The sequence below is a fragment of the Grammomys surdaster genome, unplaced genomic scaffold (genome assembly GCF_004785775.1).
Source record: "Grammomys surdaster isolate TR1022 unplaced genomic scaffold, NIH_TR_1.0 125852, whole genome shotgun sequence".
Taxonomy (NCBI): domain Eukaryota; kingdom Metazoa; phylum Chordata; class Mammalia; order Rodentia; family Muridae; genus Grammomys; species Grammomys surdaster.
The window spans coordinates 650,870-669,327 of record NW_021620678.1 but is presented as its reverse complement, the minus strand read 5'-3'; the positions used below and the strand labels follow the sequence as shown (position 1 = coordinate 669,327).

General features: G+C 54.0%; 2 protein-coding genes across 5 annotated transcripts in view; one reads left to right on the top strand and one right to left on the bottom strand.

The window, feature by feature from the left end:
• Positions 1–4,478, top strand: part of Tmem184b (transmembrane protein 184B) — a 42,988-nt gene extending 38,510 nt beyond the window's left edge. The window contains exons 9-10 of one of the 2 annotated variants that reach the window (XM_028789987.1): positions 2,285–2,528; positions 2,629–4,477. In XM_028789987.1, the coding sequence (XP_028645820.1) occupies positions 2,285–2,526 (242 nt within the window). In that variant the 3' untranslated portion in view covers positions 2,527–2,528; positions 2,629–4,477. Of the gene's footprint in view, positions 1–2,284 lie in introns of both variants that reach the window. The other variant, XM_028789986.1, reaches the window with a different exon arrangement.
• A 1,435-nt stretch (positions 4,479–5,913) lies between these two features.
• Maff (MAF bZIP transcription factor F) lies at positions 5,914–17,093 on the bottom strand. Of its 3 annotated transcripts, none has more exons than XM_028789945.1 (3): positions 16,945–17,093; positions 7,969–8,035; positions 5,914–7,588 (listed from the first exon to the last, which is right to left on the bottom strand). In XM_028789945.1, exons 2-3 carry the CDS (start codon positions 8,002–8,004, stop codon positions 7,154–7,156), a joined length of 471 nt encoding a protein of 156 aa, XP_028645778.1. In that variant the 5' UTR covers positions 8,005–8,035; positions 16,945–17,093; the 3' UTR covers positions 5,914–7,153. The 3 variants fall into 3 exon arrangements, with proteins under 3 accessions (XP_028645778.1, XP_028645777.1, XP_028645776.1); XM_028789944.1 differs by lacking the exon at positions 16,945–17,093 and adding an exon at positions 16,005–16,239; XM_028789943.1 differs by lacking the exon at positions 16,945–17,093 and adding an exon at positions 15,518–15,705.
• Positions 17,094–18,458: the final 1,365 nt, after the last annotated feature.

Genomic DNA, 18,458 nt, shown 5'->3' with positions numbered 1-18,458 from the left:
GAGGGGCTGTCAGTGTCCAGAGGGACCCCCAGATAGCTTCTGGAAGCTCAGTTCACCCGTGTAGGACCTAGTGTGGAGACCCACTGCTGGTATAGAAGGGTATATACTTAGAATCCCAGCACTCAGGAAGCTGGGGCAGGACGGTCACTGAGTTTGAGAAAAAGTCGGGATAGAGACTAGTGGACTCCTTGCGTAGCATCTGCTCTGGCCTGTCTTCTGCCTGCTGAGGGTCTTCAAGGAACAAACGACAGAAACCCTGCTTCCCTGTGAGACGCAGGGTCAGAAGGCAGTTTCTACCACTGATCTTCACACCTCTAATCTTCGTTGCTAAGGCAGTATTCCACAGCCCCTGGTATACAGGAGAGCCCTAGAAATATCCTGGTGGGTAGGGCCCACCTTGGACACCTCTGTGATTGGCTAGTGGATGTGTCTGGAGAAGCAGTGGGCCAGGAGGGCAGAAGGCTTGTTCTGAGGGGAATACCTGAGGCTGCCATCAGTGAGAGACTGGACTGCAGGGCGGGAAAGGGAGGCCTCCTGATAAAGCATCTGCCATCCAGTTGCTGTCAGCTTTACCTCATGGCTGGAGACCAGAAACCCTTTTCCCCCAAGCCTCAGTGCCCACCATAGGTCCCTGGGGTTGCCATGTAGAGTCTTACAGATCCACAGGCACAGGACTTCCTGCCCAGTCCCTCTACTGTTCTAGGTTGAGAAGAGACCTTCAACTGCCTCTGCTGGGCTATGCTCCCAACACACTGGTGCTGTAGCTGCCACCCTGGTGTTTGAGGGCATCCCTACTCTGCTGAGCCACTTGTTGGCTGGTTCCCCCCACACCCACTGTTTCCTGTTAGGCCCCAGTGGGGAAGATCTGATAACATTTATCCATGTCCCTTAAACCTGGTTAGCCAGGCTGCTAGAAGCAAGCCAGGTTATCTTGCACAGAGGGCGTTGTGTCTCAGAGGCTCTGCAGGAGCACTTTACTGGTGACATGGGGGTCTTTCCATGTACTTACCTCAGGCGGGACCCCGCTATAGATGTGCCCAGACTAGAAGAAACAGCCCACCCAGGACAAACTGCTGCTGCTGCGGGCTGTTGTCCATTCTCTTATCCATGGCACCTCACAGTGGGCTGGGGTGAACATGCTCTGTGACCGTCCCTGAGCCTTGATTTCCAAAGCTATACACTGGAGTGAGCTTGGCAAGACACAGAGCTCCGTGTAGGTGTAGCTCCAGCAGACCTAGGAGAAATGGGAAGAGGGGCCCTCAGATGTGGGGTGCAACTTCCACTGCCATCAGGGTGACCCTGTTAGCATGAGCACTGCCCTTCAGGGGCAGCCTGTGTGTCTGGGGATGGGTGAGGGTGTCACTGGGTCTGGGTGAGCAGGCAGTTTTCACTCAGCTGTCTCTTATCTTCTCTATCCCTCCGGCTTCTCTCCCTGCCCCTTTACTCTGCATTTGCCCTGGGTTTCGGGCAGTGCTGACATACGGCCCATACGGTAGGTCTGCTCTCTGCTCTGTCTGCACGTCTGTCCTGCACGTCAGTCTGCTCCTGTCACTGGCATGCCTTTTTGTAGCCCCTCCATGTACCCAACTCCTCCAAGCTGGCACTCATGGGCGAGAGCCCTGACTAAGAGGGCTGCCTTTGTAGAGCTTGGCTGCCCTTGTTCCGTTCTCTAGTTCTGAAATACACCCTGCTAGGTTCTGGAGCACAGTGCCCCCACTAAAGTAATGGTAGGGGCATTTAGCAGTGTTTCCAAGACAGAACAGACAGAGTGGAGAGATTATGAGTCCCATTCATGGCCTGGGACCAGGGTTGAGTTCATTGCTCCAGCTTGGTTGGTGGCCTACACTGTGCTCACCCCGACCCGGCTGCTGTGGGCACATAGTCAGATAGATGAGTTAGAGCCATGTCGAGGTAGCAAGTCCCACCCTCTAGGAGGGACAGGCAAGAGGCCAGCCTGCTACTGTGGGGCTTCTGTACCTGATTGAGCAGTCGTCCCAGGCGGGGCCCATGGCCTGGCACTGGAGCTTGATGACCCAAGCGGCTGCCTGCAGCTTCCGTCCTGCCCGGTCCTCTCCTGTGAGTGCTGTGTGCTGCCCCTTTGTCCTAGCTTCCTTCACAGATCCCCAGGCCTCTCCTAGTCAGCAGCAGCCTTGGTGTCCTACCCTGTCATGTCCCAGTAGGGAGCACATAAACACTGGAGTGGGGCTGTCCCGGGAACCAGGGCAGGGATTGACCAAATCTTCCTCCTCCTGCCCCGCCTGTGCCCCGCCCGCCCTCCTTGCAGGCCGCTGCGCCCCCATGAAGAGCATCTCCAGCAGCCTCAAGGAGACCATGAACCCACATGACATCGTGCAGGATGCCATCCACAACTTCTCCCCTGCCTACCAGCAGTATACGCAGCAGTCCACGCTGGAGCCCGGGCCCACCTGGCGTGGCGGCACACACAGCCTTTCCCGGTCCCACAGCCTCAGTGGTGCACGTGACAATGAGAAGACTCTGTTGCTCAGCTCTGATGACGAGTTCTAAATGTGGGTACTGGTGGGGACGGAGAGACGCCTCGTCCAGCCCCCAGCCAGGCTGGGGAGCAGCCAGCTCAGTGTGCCTGCTGCCCTTTTATTTATTGTCCAGGAACTCGCACATTACTTCCAGAGGAACAGGCCTCAGGACTATTCCTACCTGGCTGACCCTGCACTAGCTGGGGCAGGGGCAGAGGACGGCGCTGTAGCTGTCACATCTCTGCGACCCATCCTGTATGTGTGTTGGCCAGAAGCTGCATCCTAAGCCCCCTCCCCAACAGGATATCTGCCTGCCAAGCTGTCAGGCCCAGCCCGCCCTACACCGTGCAATACCCAGACCCACCCTGGTCTTTCCCCTCCTGCCCGCTTCTCCCTGTTTACCCTTGTCCGGTGTGAGTCTTGTCACATTCTGGCCAGGTACAGATGTGAATGCTCTGTGGACCCCCCCCCCCAACCTAGGCCTGTCTGGCATGCTGCAAGGATCAGAGCCAGACACCAGAAGCCTCAGGCCCGCCTAGGAAGGATGCCTTGTGCCTGTGGGCCCTTTGGTGACATGTGGGGCTCTGGGTCCTCGGGTGTCCTCACCATGGCCACTCTGCCTGTGGAGGACAGCCAGCAGCCCTCACTGCCCTCTCACTTGGGTCCAGTTCTTGATAGTTTGGGGCAGAGCCCCCCCCCCCCCCCACCCCCCATACTTCCTGACTGTGCCAGGGCTTGGGTTCCCTACCACCTCCTCCTCAGTGGAGCAGTCAAGACTCCTGCTAGGGCCTGGTCTCCCTGGGGTTTATCCCCCCTGGGTCACAGGAAAAGTTTGAGTCTCCACATTACAGAGATCACTTCCAGAGGGAGGCTGGAGGGATGGTTATGCATCGGGGCCAAGGTAGGGGTGTGGTCTCAGACCCTCCTGGGTCCCCTGACCATACAGGGCCTGGTGTTCTGCTCCATCTGGCCCCTGGCCCATCTCTTCTGTGCCTTAGTCACATATGAAAGCCTCTCCCCAGTTCCTGTCTGCTCCAGGCACTCCTTGCTGAGCTGCTGGCACTCAGGGTTCTGCAGCGCTGGGTTGGGCACCCTTGTCTGGGACCACCCACTCTCCCTGGCTCCCTCTACACGCACATCCCAGAGCTGCCTCCCAGGGCTGGGACCTCAGAGGTAGGGTGACAGGGGGCCTGGTGAGCAGAATTCAAGCAGCACTTGGGTTTGATCCAGTAGGTGGAGTGGTGAAGAGCCCTACCTTATAACCTTCACTGGATGTTCTCCCCTCGGTCACCTCTGGAACAGGTTCCTTTCCTGGGGTCCATGGGGAGGGACCTCATGGGGCTGTTGCATCCTAGCAACCTTCTTAGCCTCCTCCTTCCTCATGGCCTAGAGGCCACCTCTCGGCCCCACCAAAGGGCCTAGCCAGCTGGTCCCAAGCTGCCCAGGAAGGCAGCAGACAGGTGGGAGCTCCTTAAGGCATGGCCGTGGTTCCCTCCTGGGATTGCTTCCACCAGTGTGTTTCTCAAGACTTCTCCTTATCTTCCAGGCCAAAGTATGTTGCCGGTTCCTGTCCCCACTGGTCCCCACCAGTCCCAACCCACCCTTGCCTGCTGACATGATGGGTGAGGCTGTGGGGGAGCTAGTGGTCCCTGGGAACAGGGGACAGGAGTCTGTACCCAACTGCCCCGTTCTTTCTTCCCATTCTTTCTTCCTAGGATGCATAAACTATCTCGTGTCTCATTTATTTTTTAATTTTTTTTTCAGATAGAGTAGCTCTTTGTACATAAAAAAAATACTTGAAAATTGTATGATGTATGAGAAGACAGAGCCCCCTAGTTTTGTATTTTGTCGTGTGACTGCCATGCGTTCCACCAGAAAGCCGCTCTATTTTGGTCTCTGTAATATTTTAAATGCGTGACAGAAGCAAGCAAATAAAGTCAGGAAGAAATATATATGAGATAATATAGATTGTATTGAAATCTCTTCTGCCTCCAGCAAGGTTTGTTCCCTTCCCCCTCTTGTCTGGGAGAAGTGTAGTGGCCATGGCCAGAGGTGCCCACCCTCTTCCTGTGTGTGAAGTAGATGTAGGTCAGAGGGGCGGGGGGTGTTTACACTGTCCGGGACTAAAATCAGGTTCCACATCCCTATTAGACAGTTTCTCCTTTCTTCACAGCCTAACACAAGGAGTTTCCTCTCCCCATGCCTGAGAGGGTTGGGCCTCAGCCCTTGTTTTTTTTCCAGAGGCAGGAGGTGACCATTTTTGTAGGTATCTCCCAGAAGATCAAAGACTTGCACACCCACCTCGGCTTCCCTGAGCCCATTCTCTATCCTTAGGAATCAGGAGCCTAGGGCAGGGGTACCTGGTCATGGGTACAGTCCCTGCATGCACCATGCCTTTCAAAGAGCCTAGCCTATGGGTGACAGGCATGGCTGGAATGCGTGTGGGTGGGGGAACTTCCTAAGCAGCCTATAACCTAAAGGTAAACAGCCTAAGTCATCTGCGCACATGCCCACCCCCCACCCGTACCCCTTCCTGCTGCCAGGCCAGAGCTTAGCCTCTCAGGAAGGAGTCTTGGCACAGCCCCAATCTGAGAGGCAGAAAGTTCTGTGGGTCCAGCCAAGCCACGTGATCTGGCTCTTCCCCTCTGCCCCTTTCCTTTGCCTCTCTCTCCCTCCGTGACTAGCCACATACAAGATTCTAGCCCTAGTCCTCTGGACTAGCGTTTATTTGTTGTGCTTTTAGGGTTTGCAGCCCTTCTGGCTTTTCTGACCATTCCTCTATACCGCCTTTATTTTAAAGCAGTAGTTCTCAACCTCTGGGTCACGACCTCTTTCCTAGGGGTTGTATATCCAATATTTACATGAGGATTCATAAAAGTTACAAAGTTACAGTTCTGAAGTAGCAACAAATTATAATTAGTGGTCACTACAACATGAAGAACTATATTAAAATGTCGTTTCAAAGTAAGCGGGAGCTACAAAAAAACCAGGAAGTACTACCCAGAAAAAGTCCATTTGGATTTAAACCCTGTTCCCCTGGCTGAAGACCAGAGGATTCCATTCCTCACCCGGGATGGCAGAGTCAGTGAGTATGCACACACCCCTCTCCTGACTGACACTGAAGTCTGTCGCCTAGAACTCACTTCTCTCTCTGGGTCCTCAAGTACACTGGGACGTAGTTCCCATGGGGTTGTAAAAAAAAAAAAAATCGGACCTATGTGAAAGCGACAGGAAGATAGCTTTTTAAACTTAGGACCTCTCTCTGCCTGGCACCGTACAGTGTGAGCACCACTTTTCTGGCCTGTCTCCATCCACACCTGCTTGCAAAAGCTAGCAATGGGATATAGATAGCCTCCCCTGACCCAGAAGTCCCTTCCCACCCATCGGAGACCACTCATTTAGAGCACACACAAAACAGTTCAAGATAAGCACTTCTCTTGTGGAAAAAGAGAACTTGACTTTATTCAGAAAGTCTACAAAATACTCAAGGCAGATAACTGGCTCACTTGAAGTCAGAAAATAAATAAACTCTGGGAGCTGGGCAATTAAAAAAAAAAAAACATATTGTTGCCACCCAGCTTTCCCTAAATATAAGATTAAATGTGGTGTATTTGTAGGTATAAAATATAAGTCCAGCTCAGGGCCCACGTATTTCCCAGGGAAGAGGAGCTGGACTCTGGCTGGTGAGAATAACTTAGATTCGTGCAATAAATAAGGTGTGGAAGAGTCAGCTGTATACAGTGTTGGGAAGGTGCTAGGGCTGGACTTCCCAGGGGAACAGTGGTCAGCCCCCCAGACCACCATAGATACTCCCAACCAAAGTGGAAGCCTTAATTCCAAGTCACCCCATCCCCACCCCATTCCTCGCATCAGGACTATAGTGTCTCTGTCTACCACAGTGGCCCTTCTCTGGCTGGCCAGCTCCTCACCTCATCCCTCTGTGTCACCTCCTCTCTCCTTCAGCTTCTTTCCCCACCACACAGACAGCTGTCTCCCAGGCCAGGGAGGCTCTCCTACCACGTTGTTCAGTCCCCATGTGTACCGTTCCCCCTGTGAAAGTCATGCTTGGAATGTTTACTAAGGCAGCTGTAAGAAGGCCCCACTTGGGTTTGCAGCTCAACTATTCAGTACTCAGTGGCCTTAGGTCGTTTTGCCTGACAGCTTCCCCTGTGTCAACTGAGCTTCATTGATCCGTTCCAAAGACTCTTAGCTTGGGAAAGCCTGACCTTCCCAAGACCCAAGCACAGTTGAGAGATCTCTTGAGTTCTGCTTCCGAGCAGGGCAGCCTCACAAGGCCACACCTAGTCCTGGGTCCTGGTAGGGTCGGAAGGGCATACTGGCACAATCCAAAGCCTCTCCCACTAGCTCTCCTCCATCCAGGCCATTTCCACACGACCTCTCTTTCAATCTGTGATGGACTTTCAGCCCAGGGAATCCTAGAACCCCAATGCCTCCCCCCACCCCCAACTTAGCAAAGTTGCCTCTCCCCAGGCCCATCAGGTCCCAGTCTGGGGGCCTAAAAGAGTTAAGAGCCCAGGAAAGGAATGTGAAGTCACTACAACGTGTCGCCGTGGCAGAGAAAAGGGACGGGGAGCAGAAGGCACTCAGGCTCTTTAGGACGGGAGTGGGTCCCAGGGATGTTGGGGGGGGGGCGGGTACTAGGAGCAGGGGGCGGGGTCAGGCGCAGGGGAGGGGCCTGGCGTCGACTTGACGATGGTGATGACGCTGGCGGGTGCCACCAGTGCCGCGGGCCCGCGGGCGGCGGTCACCGAGCGCGCGAAGCCCTGCAGCGCCTCACACTTGCCGCGCAGCGCGTCGAGCTCCAGGCGCATGGCGGCGTTCTCGCGCGCCAGCTTGTCCACCTCGCGCTCCAGCTCGGACTTCTGCTTCTGCAGCTCCTCCTTCTGGCACACGCGCTTCACGCGGCAGCTGGCCGCGTAGCCGCGGTTCTTGAGTGTGCGGCGCCGCTGCTTCAGCCGCGTCACCTCCTCGGCCGACAGCCCGCGCAGGTTGCGGTTCAGCTCGCGCACCGACAGCCCCATCAGCGCCTCATCCGACAGGTGCGGCGTGTTCTCGCTCAGCTCGCGCTTGACCTGAGGGGCCGTGGGGAAACAGAAGCACGGGGCCGTGCTTGGGGATGCCGCCCCACTTCCCATCGCGCCCCACTTCCCACTTCCCGTGAAGGCGGCTACTGGACTTGAGCCAAGACCTTGAAGGTGAGCAGGACCAGCATCAGCTCACAGGAGGTCACCCAGGGCTCAAACTAACCACGCGCGTCAAGTCCTGGACCCAGCTGAGAAACCCAGCCTGGAAAGCCCCTTGCAATGGGGAAAGCGCGCTCAGCAGGAAGTAACCTGCCCCTGTAGCCCCGTCCCTGCTGAGTCCCCTTTGGGGCTTCCAGGAAGGAAAGGGGAATTGGGATGTCTCGGTAGAGCAGCAGCAGAGAGAGACCATAAGGAGCTAGAAGCCTCACCTTCAGGGCTTTGCTAGATAAGGGATCCACGGACATTTTCTCAGAAAGTGCCTTCTGGGCTGGAGACCTGGGAGAGAAAGAAGTTCAGGGTCACCTTGGTTGGTTTGTTCATGATTTTACGTTGAGTAAAAGCCGATCTCCGTACCTGGCATTGAAAGCTTCTATCTCAGAATTGCAACCTCCTCTGAGCCCAACAGTGCAGCCTTTGTGTGTGTTCTCTTATACATTAATGTATAAGTCAGGTACACCAGAGTTGTGACAGTTGTTTGGAGCTCAGAGGATAGGAGGCAAGGAGTCTGTTTTTTCCTTCCACCTGTGGGTTCTAGGGGATCCATCTCAGATCCTTAGGCTTGGCCGCAAGCCCCTTTACCATCTCATCTGTCTTCTTTGTTTTGAAAACATGGTCTTACCATGTAATCCAGGCTGGACTTAAACTCACTATCCTCCTGCCTCTGCTTCTTGAGTGCTGGGATTATAGGCCATCTACAGAAATATGCCCAGAATGTATGTGTGCAGGTCAGTGAGCACCCCATCAAACCCAAAGTCCATCCAGCACTCTACCAAGAGTTAGTTACCAACTACTGTTAGGAATTGTAGTATAAATATCTGATATGCAAGATATCTGATATATGACCCCTGTGAAAGGGTCATTCAACTCCCCAAAGGGGTCAAGACACACACAGGCTAACAACAACTGCTCTAGAGGGAACAGCAACTATCTAGAGGGATAGCTTTAGGCTATCCCCTAGCCTAAAGCCACCCCATTGGTCGCCCAGAGCCTTCCCCATGAGCCTAAGAGCCTCACATTCTTTCAGTGACCAATTCCTGAGTAGCTGCAGTTTGCCATGTACAGGGCACTGGGGAGACAGGTGGATAAAAACTCGTGGAGGAAAGATGGTGTTGTGGTCCACACCTGTATCCCATACCCTGGAGGCAGAGGATCAAGAAGGACTTCAAGGCCAGTTGTTGGCTACATAGCACGTTTGAGGCCAGCCTGGGTTACATGAGCCATCTTTCCAGTCCTTTTCCTTTCTTTCTGCACTGGGGATAGAACGCACGGTACATAGACATACATGCAGACAAAATACTCACACAAATGAAATAAAAATAAATATTCAAAATTTAAAAGGGCAAGTGGGAGACCCAGAGTTTGGATCCCCAAAACCCATGCAAATACAGGGAAAGTGTTATGCTCCACTTGTAATTCCAGCATGGATGGGGTGGGTGTGGGATTCCCCAGAACAAGCTAGCTGAACCAGGGGCTCCAGATTCATTAAAGGCCACAAGCAATCGTGGACTCCAAGCACCAACCTCTGGCCTCCACACACACTTGCACCCTGCGTGCTAACACACATCTTACACTGAGTTGTTAGCACATGCATGCAGCACTGTCTCAGTGTCTGCCCTGTGAGGATGTCCCCTCTTCCACAGTAGAGACCATGTTGAATCCTCTATGGTTTCCCCAGGGCTGAGAACAGTGTCTGACTAGAGAAGATGTTCATGTGACAACTGTGGGATTCTCAGGATGACTCAGGCCGAGGTGGGGACAGTCTGGGGCTTCAGAGGAAGAACTCCTACCAGGTCAGGGGTCTAGCAGCTCAGTCAGCAGGAAGGAGCTGGGAAGGAAAGGGAAGTTGGCCATTCAAAACACTGTTTTGACTGAAATGGCTACTATGGCCCCAGGACTAGCAGGGTCTTAGGGGCCCTGCTGGAGAGTTGGGGTACAAAGCCGTGATCCCAAAACTCAGGAGGGTCAAAGGTTCAGGTCATCAAATAGATTGTGAATTCAAAGCCAGCCTGGGCTACGTGAGACCCTGTCTCAAACAAAACCATCCAAAAACTAAACAAGAGCCACCAGGCCAGGCATGACCCACACCCTGTAATCCCCGGGGTTGGGGAGGCCAACCTGAAGGCCAGGCTGAAGCAGGAAGATCACATTTTAGTTCACCCTTGGCTACATGTCAAGTTCAAGGCCAGACTGGGCTATACAGCAAGACCCTATCTCTACAGAACAAAAAGCCTCCGTGCCTCTTATGATGGATATAGCTGGAAGCTGCTCCGCCTGGTGCTGAGACTTGGGCAGGTCTAGGCTCCGGTGCTGATTCTGGGTAAAGGATTCCACTTGACTTTACAGGAGAGTCTAGAACTTCTGATCACCCTGCCTTAGTCATCTGAGTAGGATTAAGGTGTGGGCCACTATGCCTGCGTTGGCCTTTCTTTAAACAGTCCCCTGCCTGAGCCACACAGGTGGGAGTTGGGTGGGGGTAGTACCTGCCCACTGGGAAAATCAGACATGACACAGCTCACATGGACACCTCCCACGGGTCCCATGGATCCCTACTAACCAGAAGACAGAACCCAGGCACCCATGCTGGGCTCCAGGCAGGCCCTGTGCCCATCCCTACCCTGCTAGCCCCACTAGGCCACCTCCCTCTATTTTGACTCCCACCTGTGGGAATCTCTTTCACAGGTGCCAGGAGAATTGGAGCAAGCATCAGGACCCCACCCATATGACCTTTGGCCTAGATCAGGGCACAGGAAACAGGGAAAGGGGCACAGTCTGGGAGGCAAGCCCAGAGTCCTGTCTGTGTTTTCTCCAGGCTGTGCAACCTGGGAAGACCTTCTCTATCTAGTAGATAGTAGATGGGTCTCTACTATCCCTTCTGTAGAGTGGGATGATTTCTTCTACAGTTTTAGTGAGAACTTGTCATAGAAATAGAGAGGCGCGGAACAGCTGGGAATTTAGTAAAATTGCTGAGCCTGACCAGCTGTCAGGGCTATAGTCAGCTCCGAGGGCTTGCTCTGAGCCAGCATAGCCAATAAGGATCACCTACAGAGCTGCATGCAGGAAAGGCCCCAGGTAGTGACCCAGAGAGGGACATTACTTGCTAGAAGCCACATAGCCGCCTATCTGCAATGGGGGTAGAATCCTCACACTGGGACAATCTCAGGACTGGTTGGGTTTTTCCCTCCTCAAGACAAAGTTTCTCTGGGTATCCTTGGCTGTCTTAGAACTCTCCCTGTAGACCAGGCTGGCCTCAAACTCAGAGATCCATCTGCCTCTGCCTCTCAAGTGCTGGGATTAAAGGCGTGGGCCACCACTGTCTGGCTTCGGGACTGACTCTTGACCTACCATCATCTTCATGCTCTTCCTGATAACACTGTCAAGTAATGTTCAGAGAGGGTGACAGAGGGGACATAGCCCAGGGCTGAAGCTCCACTGAGCCAGACACCTCCTCACAGTACACCCTCTGTACAGCCCCTTCTCTGCGCCCTGCCTCCTCACCTCTGTGAAGAGGAAGCCATTTTGCCTGTGCTGCCTGGACCTGGGTTAGGCTGGCTGCGGCAAATGACAACGCATATCCAGGCCTTCTTGCCAGTTGGGTGGAGCTGGGTGGGGTCGGGGTATGGAAAACTACTTTGTCAGGAGACTTGGTGGAAGAAGAGGGTCTCTCCCACATGGGTTAACTAAGGACCTACTGAGTGCGGAGTACTGGGGTGCAGTGCCTGTTCCAGAATCTTGGCAGCATAGCCCGGCTCCTTACCAGTCAGCTGTCCTTCCTGAGCCTGGTCTCCCTCCTCCCACCCTCACCCCCTCTTGTAGAGTGGAGTCAGTGTGTAAAATGCATGAGTCTTAGGTCAACTCGGAGTCGGACTTGGGTGGCTGAGCACACACAGCTCTAAGCAGACACCTGTTTCCAGTGAGATGAAACAGCCCCAGTCTTCCAAAACCTCCCTGTTTTCTTCGCATGGCCTCAGAATCCCTCTCTACACAGCCAGTCCCCTGCCCCCCCCCCCAAGAGAGCTTGGACTGAAGCCATGCTCTTTAGAGACAATGAGTGATTGGCCCCAGGAAAGCTGGGGACCTGCCCATCCTCCTCTGTCCCTCCAACCCCCATTCTAGCCTCAGGCCTCTCGGTGGCACACTAGCCGTCCATGGAGGCCCACATTTGCCCAGGAATGTCCTAGCTCAGCAATCAGCCAGTCTCAGAGGGAACGTCCAACATGAGAAGGAGGATTTTCCCATCACCTTTGGCTTTTGGCTTCCAGCAGCAGGCCCCAGTTTCCAGGACACAAGGCAAGGACAGCCCACTGCCACCAGCCTGCCTGACCCAGGGACACCACCCTCAAGGCTTCTCTTCTTCCTGGGGAAGCCAGCAGGGCCAACTGCAGGTCTGAGGTTCCTAGTATTCTTCGGAGACCCAGGAGTGAGCTCATTCTCAGGGACATGACGGCTGCCCCGCCAGGGGCCATGGCCTTCCTGTCCCTGTCTCTGGCCCCTTGCTGTACACCCCAGACATCCTGCAGACGGCCCACCCACTGGCATGGGCTCCTCTCTGGCTGCTGAGCCATAGTGCTTACTGGCTGAGGACAGAGGGAAAAAATGTGTTTGCCTGGGTCTTGGCAGCAAGTGCGGAGCGCCTCCTCCCTGCTGGAAGGGCGCAAGGCTGAGAGCTGAGCCGCACCGCAGGGGAGCAGCAGCCTGGGTCCCAGCCCCATTCAGCCACCCACACTCTCACCGCGTGACTTCAGGTTGTCAACTCCCTTTCTCTGGGCCTGGATTTCCCAACATGCCCACCCCCCCCACCCCCCCACCCCCAAGACTAAGGTACCACCCAGCAACGGCAATGTCCAAGTTTACAGTGGTAGAGTCTGGCCCAGAATAAAGCTTCAGAGCCCCTAGCAGGGTGGAGGCATGGGAGGAAAAGAAAGGAAACCAGGGAGGGCCTCCTGGAGGCAGAGACATGAGAGCACAAGCAGCCAGTCTATGAGCCTTTACCGCCTTTCTCCCTCCACCTGCACAGCTAGGGGCCACTTCCTCTTCCAGCTAGACCAAGACCACAGTGGCCTCACCACTGCTGAACAACCCCTCCCCCCCACCTCCACCTCCACCTCCAATAGCGTCAAAGGGGTCACTCGAAACACAAACCTACAAACTTGACCATGTTTGGCATGTTCTGAGACCTGAGACCTTGTGCTAGTCGGGTGTGGTCATGATGCGTACACCACGATCGAAGCCCTCAGGAGGCAGAGGTAGGAACACCAGAAGTTCAAAGCCAGCTCAGCTACATAAGACCCTATAGAAAAAAAAAAAAAAATGGGCTAAATCGATTGCTCAGAAGTCAAGAACACTTGCTGCTCATGCAGACGACCTACATTCTGTCCCCGGTACTTCAAGGGGATCATACCTGCCTGCAGCTACAGTTTCAGGGACCTGACACCCTCTGGCCTCCACCGGCATCAGCGCACGTGGTACACATACATTCACTAAAGTACAAACATCTATGTAAATAGAAAATGAGTTTTAAAGAATCTTTGGAGGAAAAAAAAATCAAAACCACAGAGCCCATGCTACCAGCGGCCCCAGGCCACAGAGGAGCTTCCGGCTGCTAACACGTTCCCTCCCTTCTCCCAGCATCTTTTTCACTAATAGCTGCTGACTATTGGTCAAAGGAACAAAGGCTCTGTGTGTGTGAAGGAGGAACTCTCCTGCACCCTGCAGGACCTGCTCACTTGGGGAAAATTCCTTAAAGCCTCCAATAGCCCACAGTCTTGCTTTCTGCTGGACCCAAGGTCCTCTTTCTACCTGTGTCACGGAGCTCAAGGACATGGTGGACCCATTGCTCACTACTTCAACTAGCCACAGATCCAGAAAGCACCTACTGTCTGCCAGGTCCCGTGCAGAGCCTTGATGGTCCAAGAGAAATCACAGACCTTGTCCTCAGGGTTCCAGAGTCACCACCAGCCACCTAGACCACATCCCCAGGGAAACCTTCCATGACTGACCCCCAGCTAAGTAGGATCCCTGTTGCTACTTAGACAATCCTGGCTTTCCTTCATCCCATCTAGCTCAGCAGCTACACTGTATCAACTGCTTTGGTTCTTTTACTTTGTTTCCTAGAAGGCAATCTTTGGATTTTCGGGTGAGTCTCACACCTAACATCTGGCCCCACCCCTAGATCTGGCCCCACTCCCAACATCTGGCCCAGCAGCTTCCAGGTGCACTGAGATGGGAGCCAGTAGCCCCGTACTACCACAGCCTCAGATGAACTGGTCTAACCACCAAGCCTTCCGGCCCCTGTGAGTGTATATCCCCTCACACCATGGGCTCAAGTAAATCTGTCCTCCCTTCCAAAATAAATAAGGTGGAGAGACGGCTCAGTGGTTAAGAGTACTTGTTGCTCCTACAGAAGACCCATTTGTACTTCCCAGTAACCACATGATGACTGGTAACTACAATTCCAAAAGACCGGAGACCCTCTTCTGACTTCTGCTGGCACCAGGCACACACACACACACACACAAACACACACACAAACACACACACAAACACACACACACGATGCAAGCATATACATGTAGGCAAAATGCTCATTAAACAAACAAAAAAAAGTGCATGATCTAGGACTCCTGGGTCCTATCCGACCCCTGGGGACTAAAGGGGAAATAGAATGTTTCAATGCTAAGTTTCCATCTGTCAGTGAGCCAGTTAGCCACTTCCCCTCACCTCTGACCCCTAGCTCTACTGGGAGACGTTTCCTGATGAGGTCTGAGGATTGACCCACATGATTTCTGTGGTCCGAGCTACGAGCACCCAACCCCCCAACTCTACAGACACCTTCGGCTCCAGGCCTTGGGACTGATTCTGCTTTCCTAGTTTCCCCTGGAAAAGAGGCTGTGCATCTCAGCTTCCAGAGCACCTTCCAGAGCTCTCCTGCCATCGCGCTGCAGATGGGGAGCCTGGACTCCTCACAGTGGTAGCAGAACTCACTGGGCTCAAAGTTAAAAATATCATTGATCCCACCCCCTAACAAGCTCAGTTCCCACCTCCTCGGACTCCAGCACCCTCAGGTTGGGAGGGGGCAAGAGGGAAAGTCTGAGTGGGATCCTGGGGTTCCCAGAACAGGTGTTTTCTTGCAGCTCTTCCCCCCCACACACACACACACATTAACCCTTCCCTCAGGAAGACCAGGGATTGGCACTGGCTGCTGATCTTGCTGGAGCTTGGTAGACTCCAGGTGTGCCAGCTGACCCAGTCTTTAATTAGACTTGGGGTCCAGCGGTCCACACAGAGGTCCACTCTAAGGAGTCCAATCTGAGGAGGTGACAGCCAGCCTCGTGTCATCCTCCTGGACCCAGCAGGTGTAGCCTCAGACACCCAGACCAGCCACAGTAGTCACCAGAATAGTCCGGGAGCCTCGTCTTCCCCGGTCTGTCACAGGCTTTCTGGCTTTCCCTGTTTCTCCTGAAACTGGAGGAATGAGGCAATCCAGGGATGAACAGTCTATACTGAGCCAGAAAACCTGGGGCTAAGGAAGGACTTCCATGTACTAGGTTACCAGATCCACCAGGTGGCCAGGAGAAGGCTGGCTCGCTAACCTTTGCTCTATTCTAAGCTGCAGGCACCCGCGCTGGGCGAGGAACAAACACTGATGTCACATGGCTCCAGCCAGGGGAAACTCCAGAGACAACAGGGGCCGGGCAGTCCCGGCTGGTGGAAAGGGGGAGGATGACGGAGGGTGGAAAGGGAGGGAGAAAAATTCCAGACCTGGTGTGACCACCGACCGGGCCACTTCCTTCACTCGGGTCCTTATTCCGCATTTGCTCCAGTGGACACCAGTGCGCACCCACTTCAAGATACACTGGGCTAGTGTCAGTCTCCAGGGAGCGCGTGCGGCCACACACACACACACACCCAGAAGTACACCGTGTGCACGCAGTCCGCAGAACCTAGGGCGCTCCCCAGAGAACACACGCGCACGCACGCCACCGGGAGACGTAAACAAACCGCGCACACAAGGTGCTGGGCGCGGCTCCAGACACTGTTCTCACCGAGTCACGTACGTGCACGCCCCGCCCCCGCCCCCGTCCGGGCTTCCTCCCGGGCCCGCGCACCGCCTCCCAGCCAGCCCCTCCGAGGCCCCTCGCGGAGCTGATGTTCAAGGGGCGCCGAAGGGGCAGGACCACGCGCGGCCCAGGCAGGACCCGGAGCGCACACTCCTAACTCTCGGTCCCCGTCCCTGACGGGTCCTTACCGCTCTCCGCCAGGCCCCGCGCTCAGTGCGCGCTGGTCGCTGCTGTCCCGGTGGCGGTCCCAGGCCGCTCTCGAGCCCTACTCCTCTCCGATCGGGACCGCAGTTCACTAGAAACCCCGCTCCGCGCAGCGCCGCTCGGAGTTTTGTTATAGAACAGGCGGCGTAGGGGGCTGGAGCCGCGCGCAGTTGTAAGGCGAGCTTCCCGGAATTACTCACGCACAGGATTCCTTTCATTCATAAAAACCCAGTCATGCAGTGACGTCACCATCCAAGCCGCCAGCAAGCCCCAGAGCGGCCGCCCGGAGCCGAGGCCCCGCCCACACCCGCGTGAGGCGCCGCCCCCCAGTAAGCCCTGCTCTAGGGGCCCACAGCCAGAGCTGCCAGGGTTCTCAGTGTCCTCTGGATGTATTCATGTGGCACCTCTGGAGAGTGGCGTGGATGGAGGTGTCGTTTGCTTTACTTTACAGTTCACTGTCTGGCCTTTTCTTCCGTCGATCTACATCTTTTGCCCGGATGACCTCATCCAGTCTCGTGGTTTTAAGTGCCATCGCTGTACCTGTGAGCCCTAGGTTTGTATTTCCGGAGCCACAGCAATTGCCTTCACATGGTGTCAGCTCCAGATCTTCAACCCTAACTCCACTCGCCCCAGGGACGCTCTCCATGTGGGTAGATGTGCTTGTCACTAAACTCTGATGCCTAGCATTCAGTCCCCACAACTTACACGGTGGAAGGAGACAGTGACTCCTGAAAGCTCACTTCTGACCTCCACATACTTAGAGCGGCATGTGTCCACTCACGCATAGACACATAACAAACAGGTGAATTTAAGGTGAACACAAAAGTTATAAATAAGAAAAAGACGTTTCAAAAAAAGTTACCTCTGAGCTCAAGCTCTCAGTTCTATAAAATACACAATCCTGTTCACCCCCACTTTGCCTACCTTCTAAAGAGGCCATGGCTAGCAAGTCGTGGGTCCTCAACTAATAAAGAAATCCAGTAGACCTGTATGACAGTGGGGACCCCATGTGGCTAGATCCATTGCCCTCATCCTCAGCATAGGAGGAAAGGGAGTCAGACTTCAGCATCCACACCCTGCTGCCCACAGACGTCCATCTTCTGGTAATGGCCAACAATGTTGTGCAATGCTGCATTTAACCGTGGGGTTGGCCTTCTCACACTCTCTTTCTGGTGGCAGAGTCACAAGACGACCTGCAAAAAATGGTATCCTGGAAGAACAGGTTCTGGGCTCCAGAGCTCAGGCGGCTGGAGGAGAGAATGATTTTTATCTTTCAGTGAGACCATGGTCCATGGCACTGATCTTTCTGGTAAGAGGGACCGGTGGGATGAAGGTGAAAGCTGAGGCCGCGCCATCTGCTGTCCTGCCAGACTGCACACGGTCACCCATCAACCAAACCCTGAGTCACAGGATGAAACAAGGCTACTGAACCCAGGACCCGTGAAACCTTGGAGTTCTTGCTCACTTGGGATGAAAGGGGAGACCGATTGAGGGTGTCACCTCCATCTCCTCTGACAGCCCACACAGGAAGGAAGGTCGCTGTGTTCACTGTCTGGGCACAGGCCTGCTCAGGTTACTTTCTGTTGATAAGCTGCCTTCCTGTAAGATCTGGCCTGAGGCCACCCCCACTGCCTAAGTCTGGGACACCTTCGTCGTTTAAACTGAGCAAGCCTGGAGTGTTCACACCCGTAGAGATTAAGAGACAAAAGCAGGAAGACGGCCTTTTCTCTTTTTTTCTTTTTCTTGTGTGTGTGTGTGTGTGTGTGTGTGTGTGTGTGTGTAAGAGAGAACAGTGGCCCTAGAAAATGACCATCAAGCCACCCCATTGTAATAAGACATTGCGGCAGGGATCAGCAGCAGGTATGTATGTTTGACAAGAAGCAAAATAGTCACATACTCGGAGCCAGCAAGATGGCTCAGCAGGTAAAGGCACTAGTCACTCAAGAATGCAAGTTTGACAACGAGAGTTCAATTCTCCAGAATCCATATAATGTCAAAGGAAAGTACTAACCCCACAGAGTTGCCTTCTGACCTCGACATGTCACATACAGACACACACAGACACACACAGACACTTATACACACACACACATACACACATACTTATACACACACAGACACACATATACACACATACACTTATACACACACAAACACACACATACACACATACTTATACACACACAGACATACATATACACACATATACTTATATACACACACATAGACACACACATACACTTATACACACACAGAAACACATATACACACATACATACACACACATACACATATACTTATTCACACATACACACATATACACACATACAGTTATACGCACATACACTTATTCTCACACACACAGACACATAAACACACAAGGATAGGGAGGGAAGGAGGGAGGGAGGGAGAGAGGGAGGGAGGGAGCAGTAGGGGAG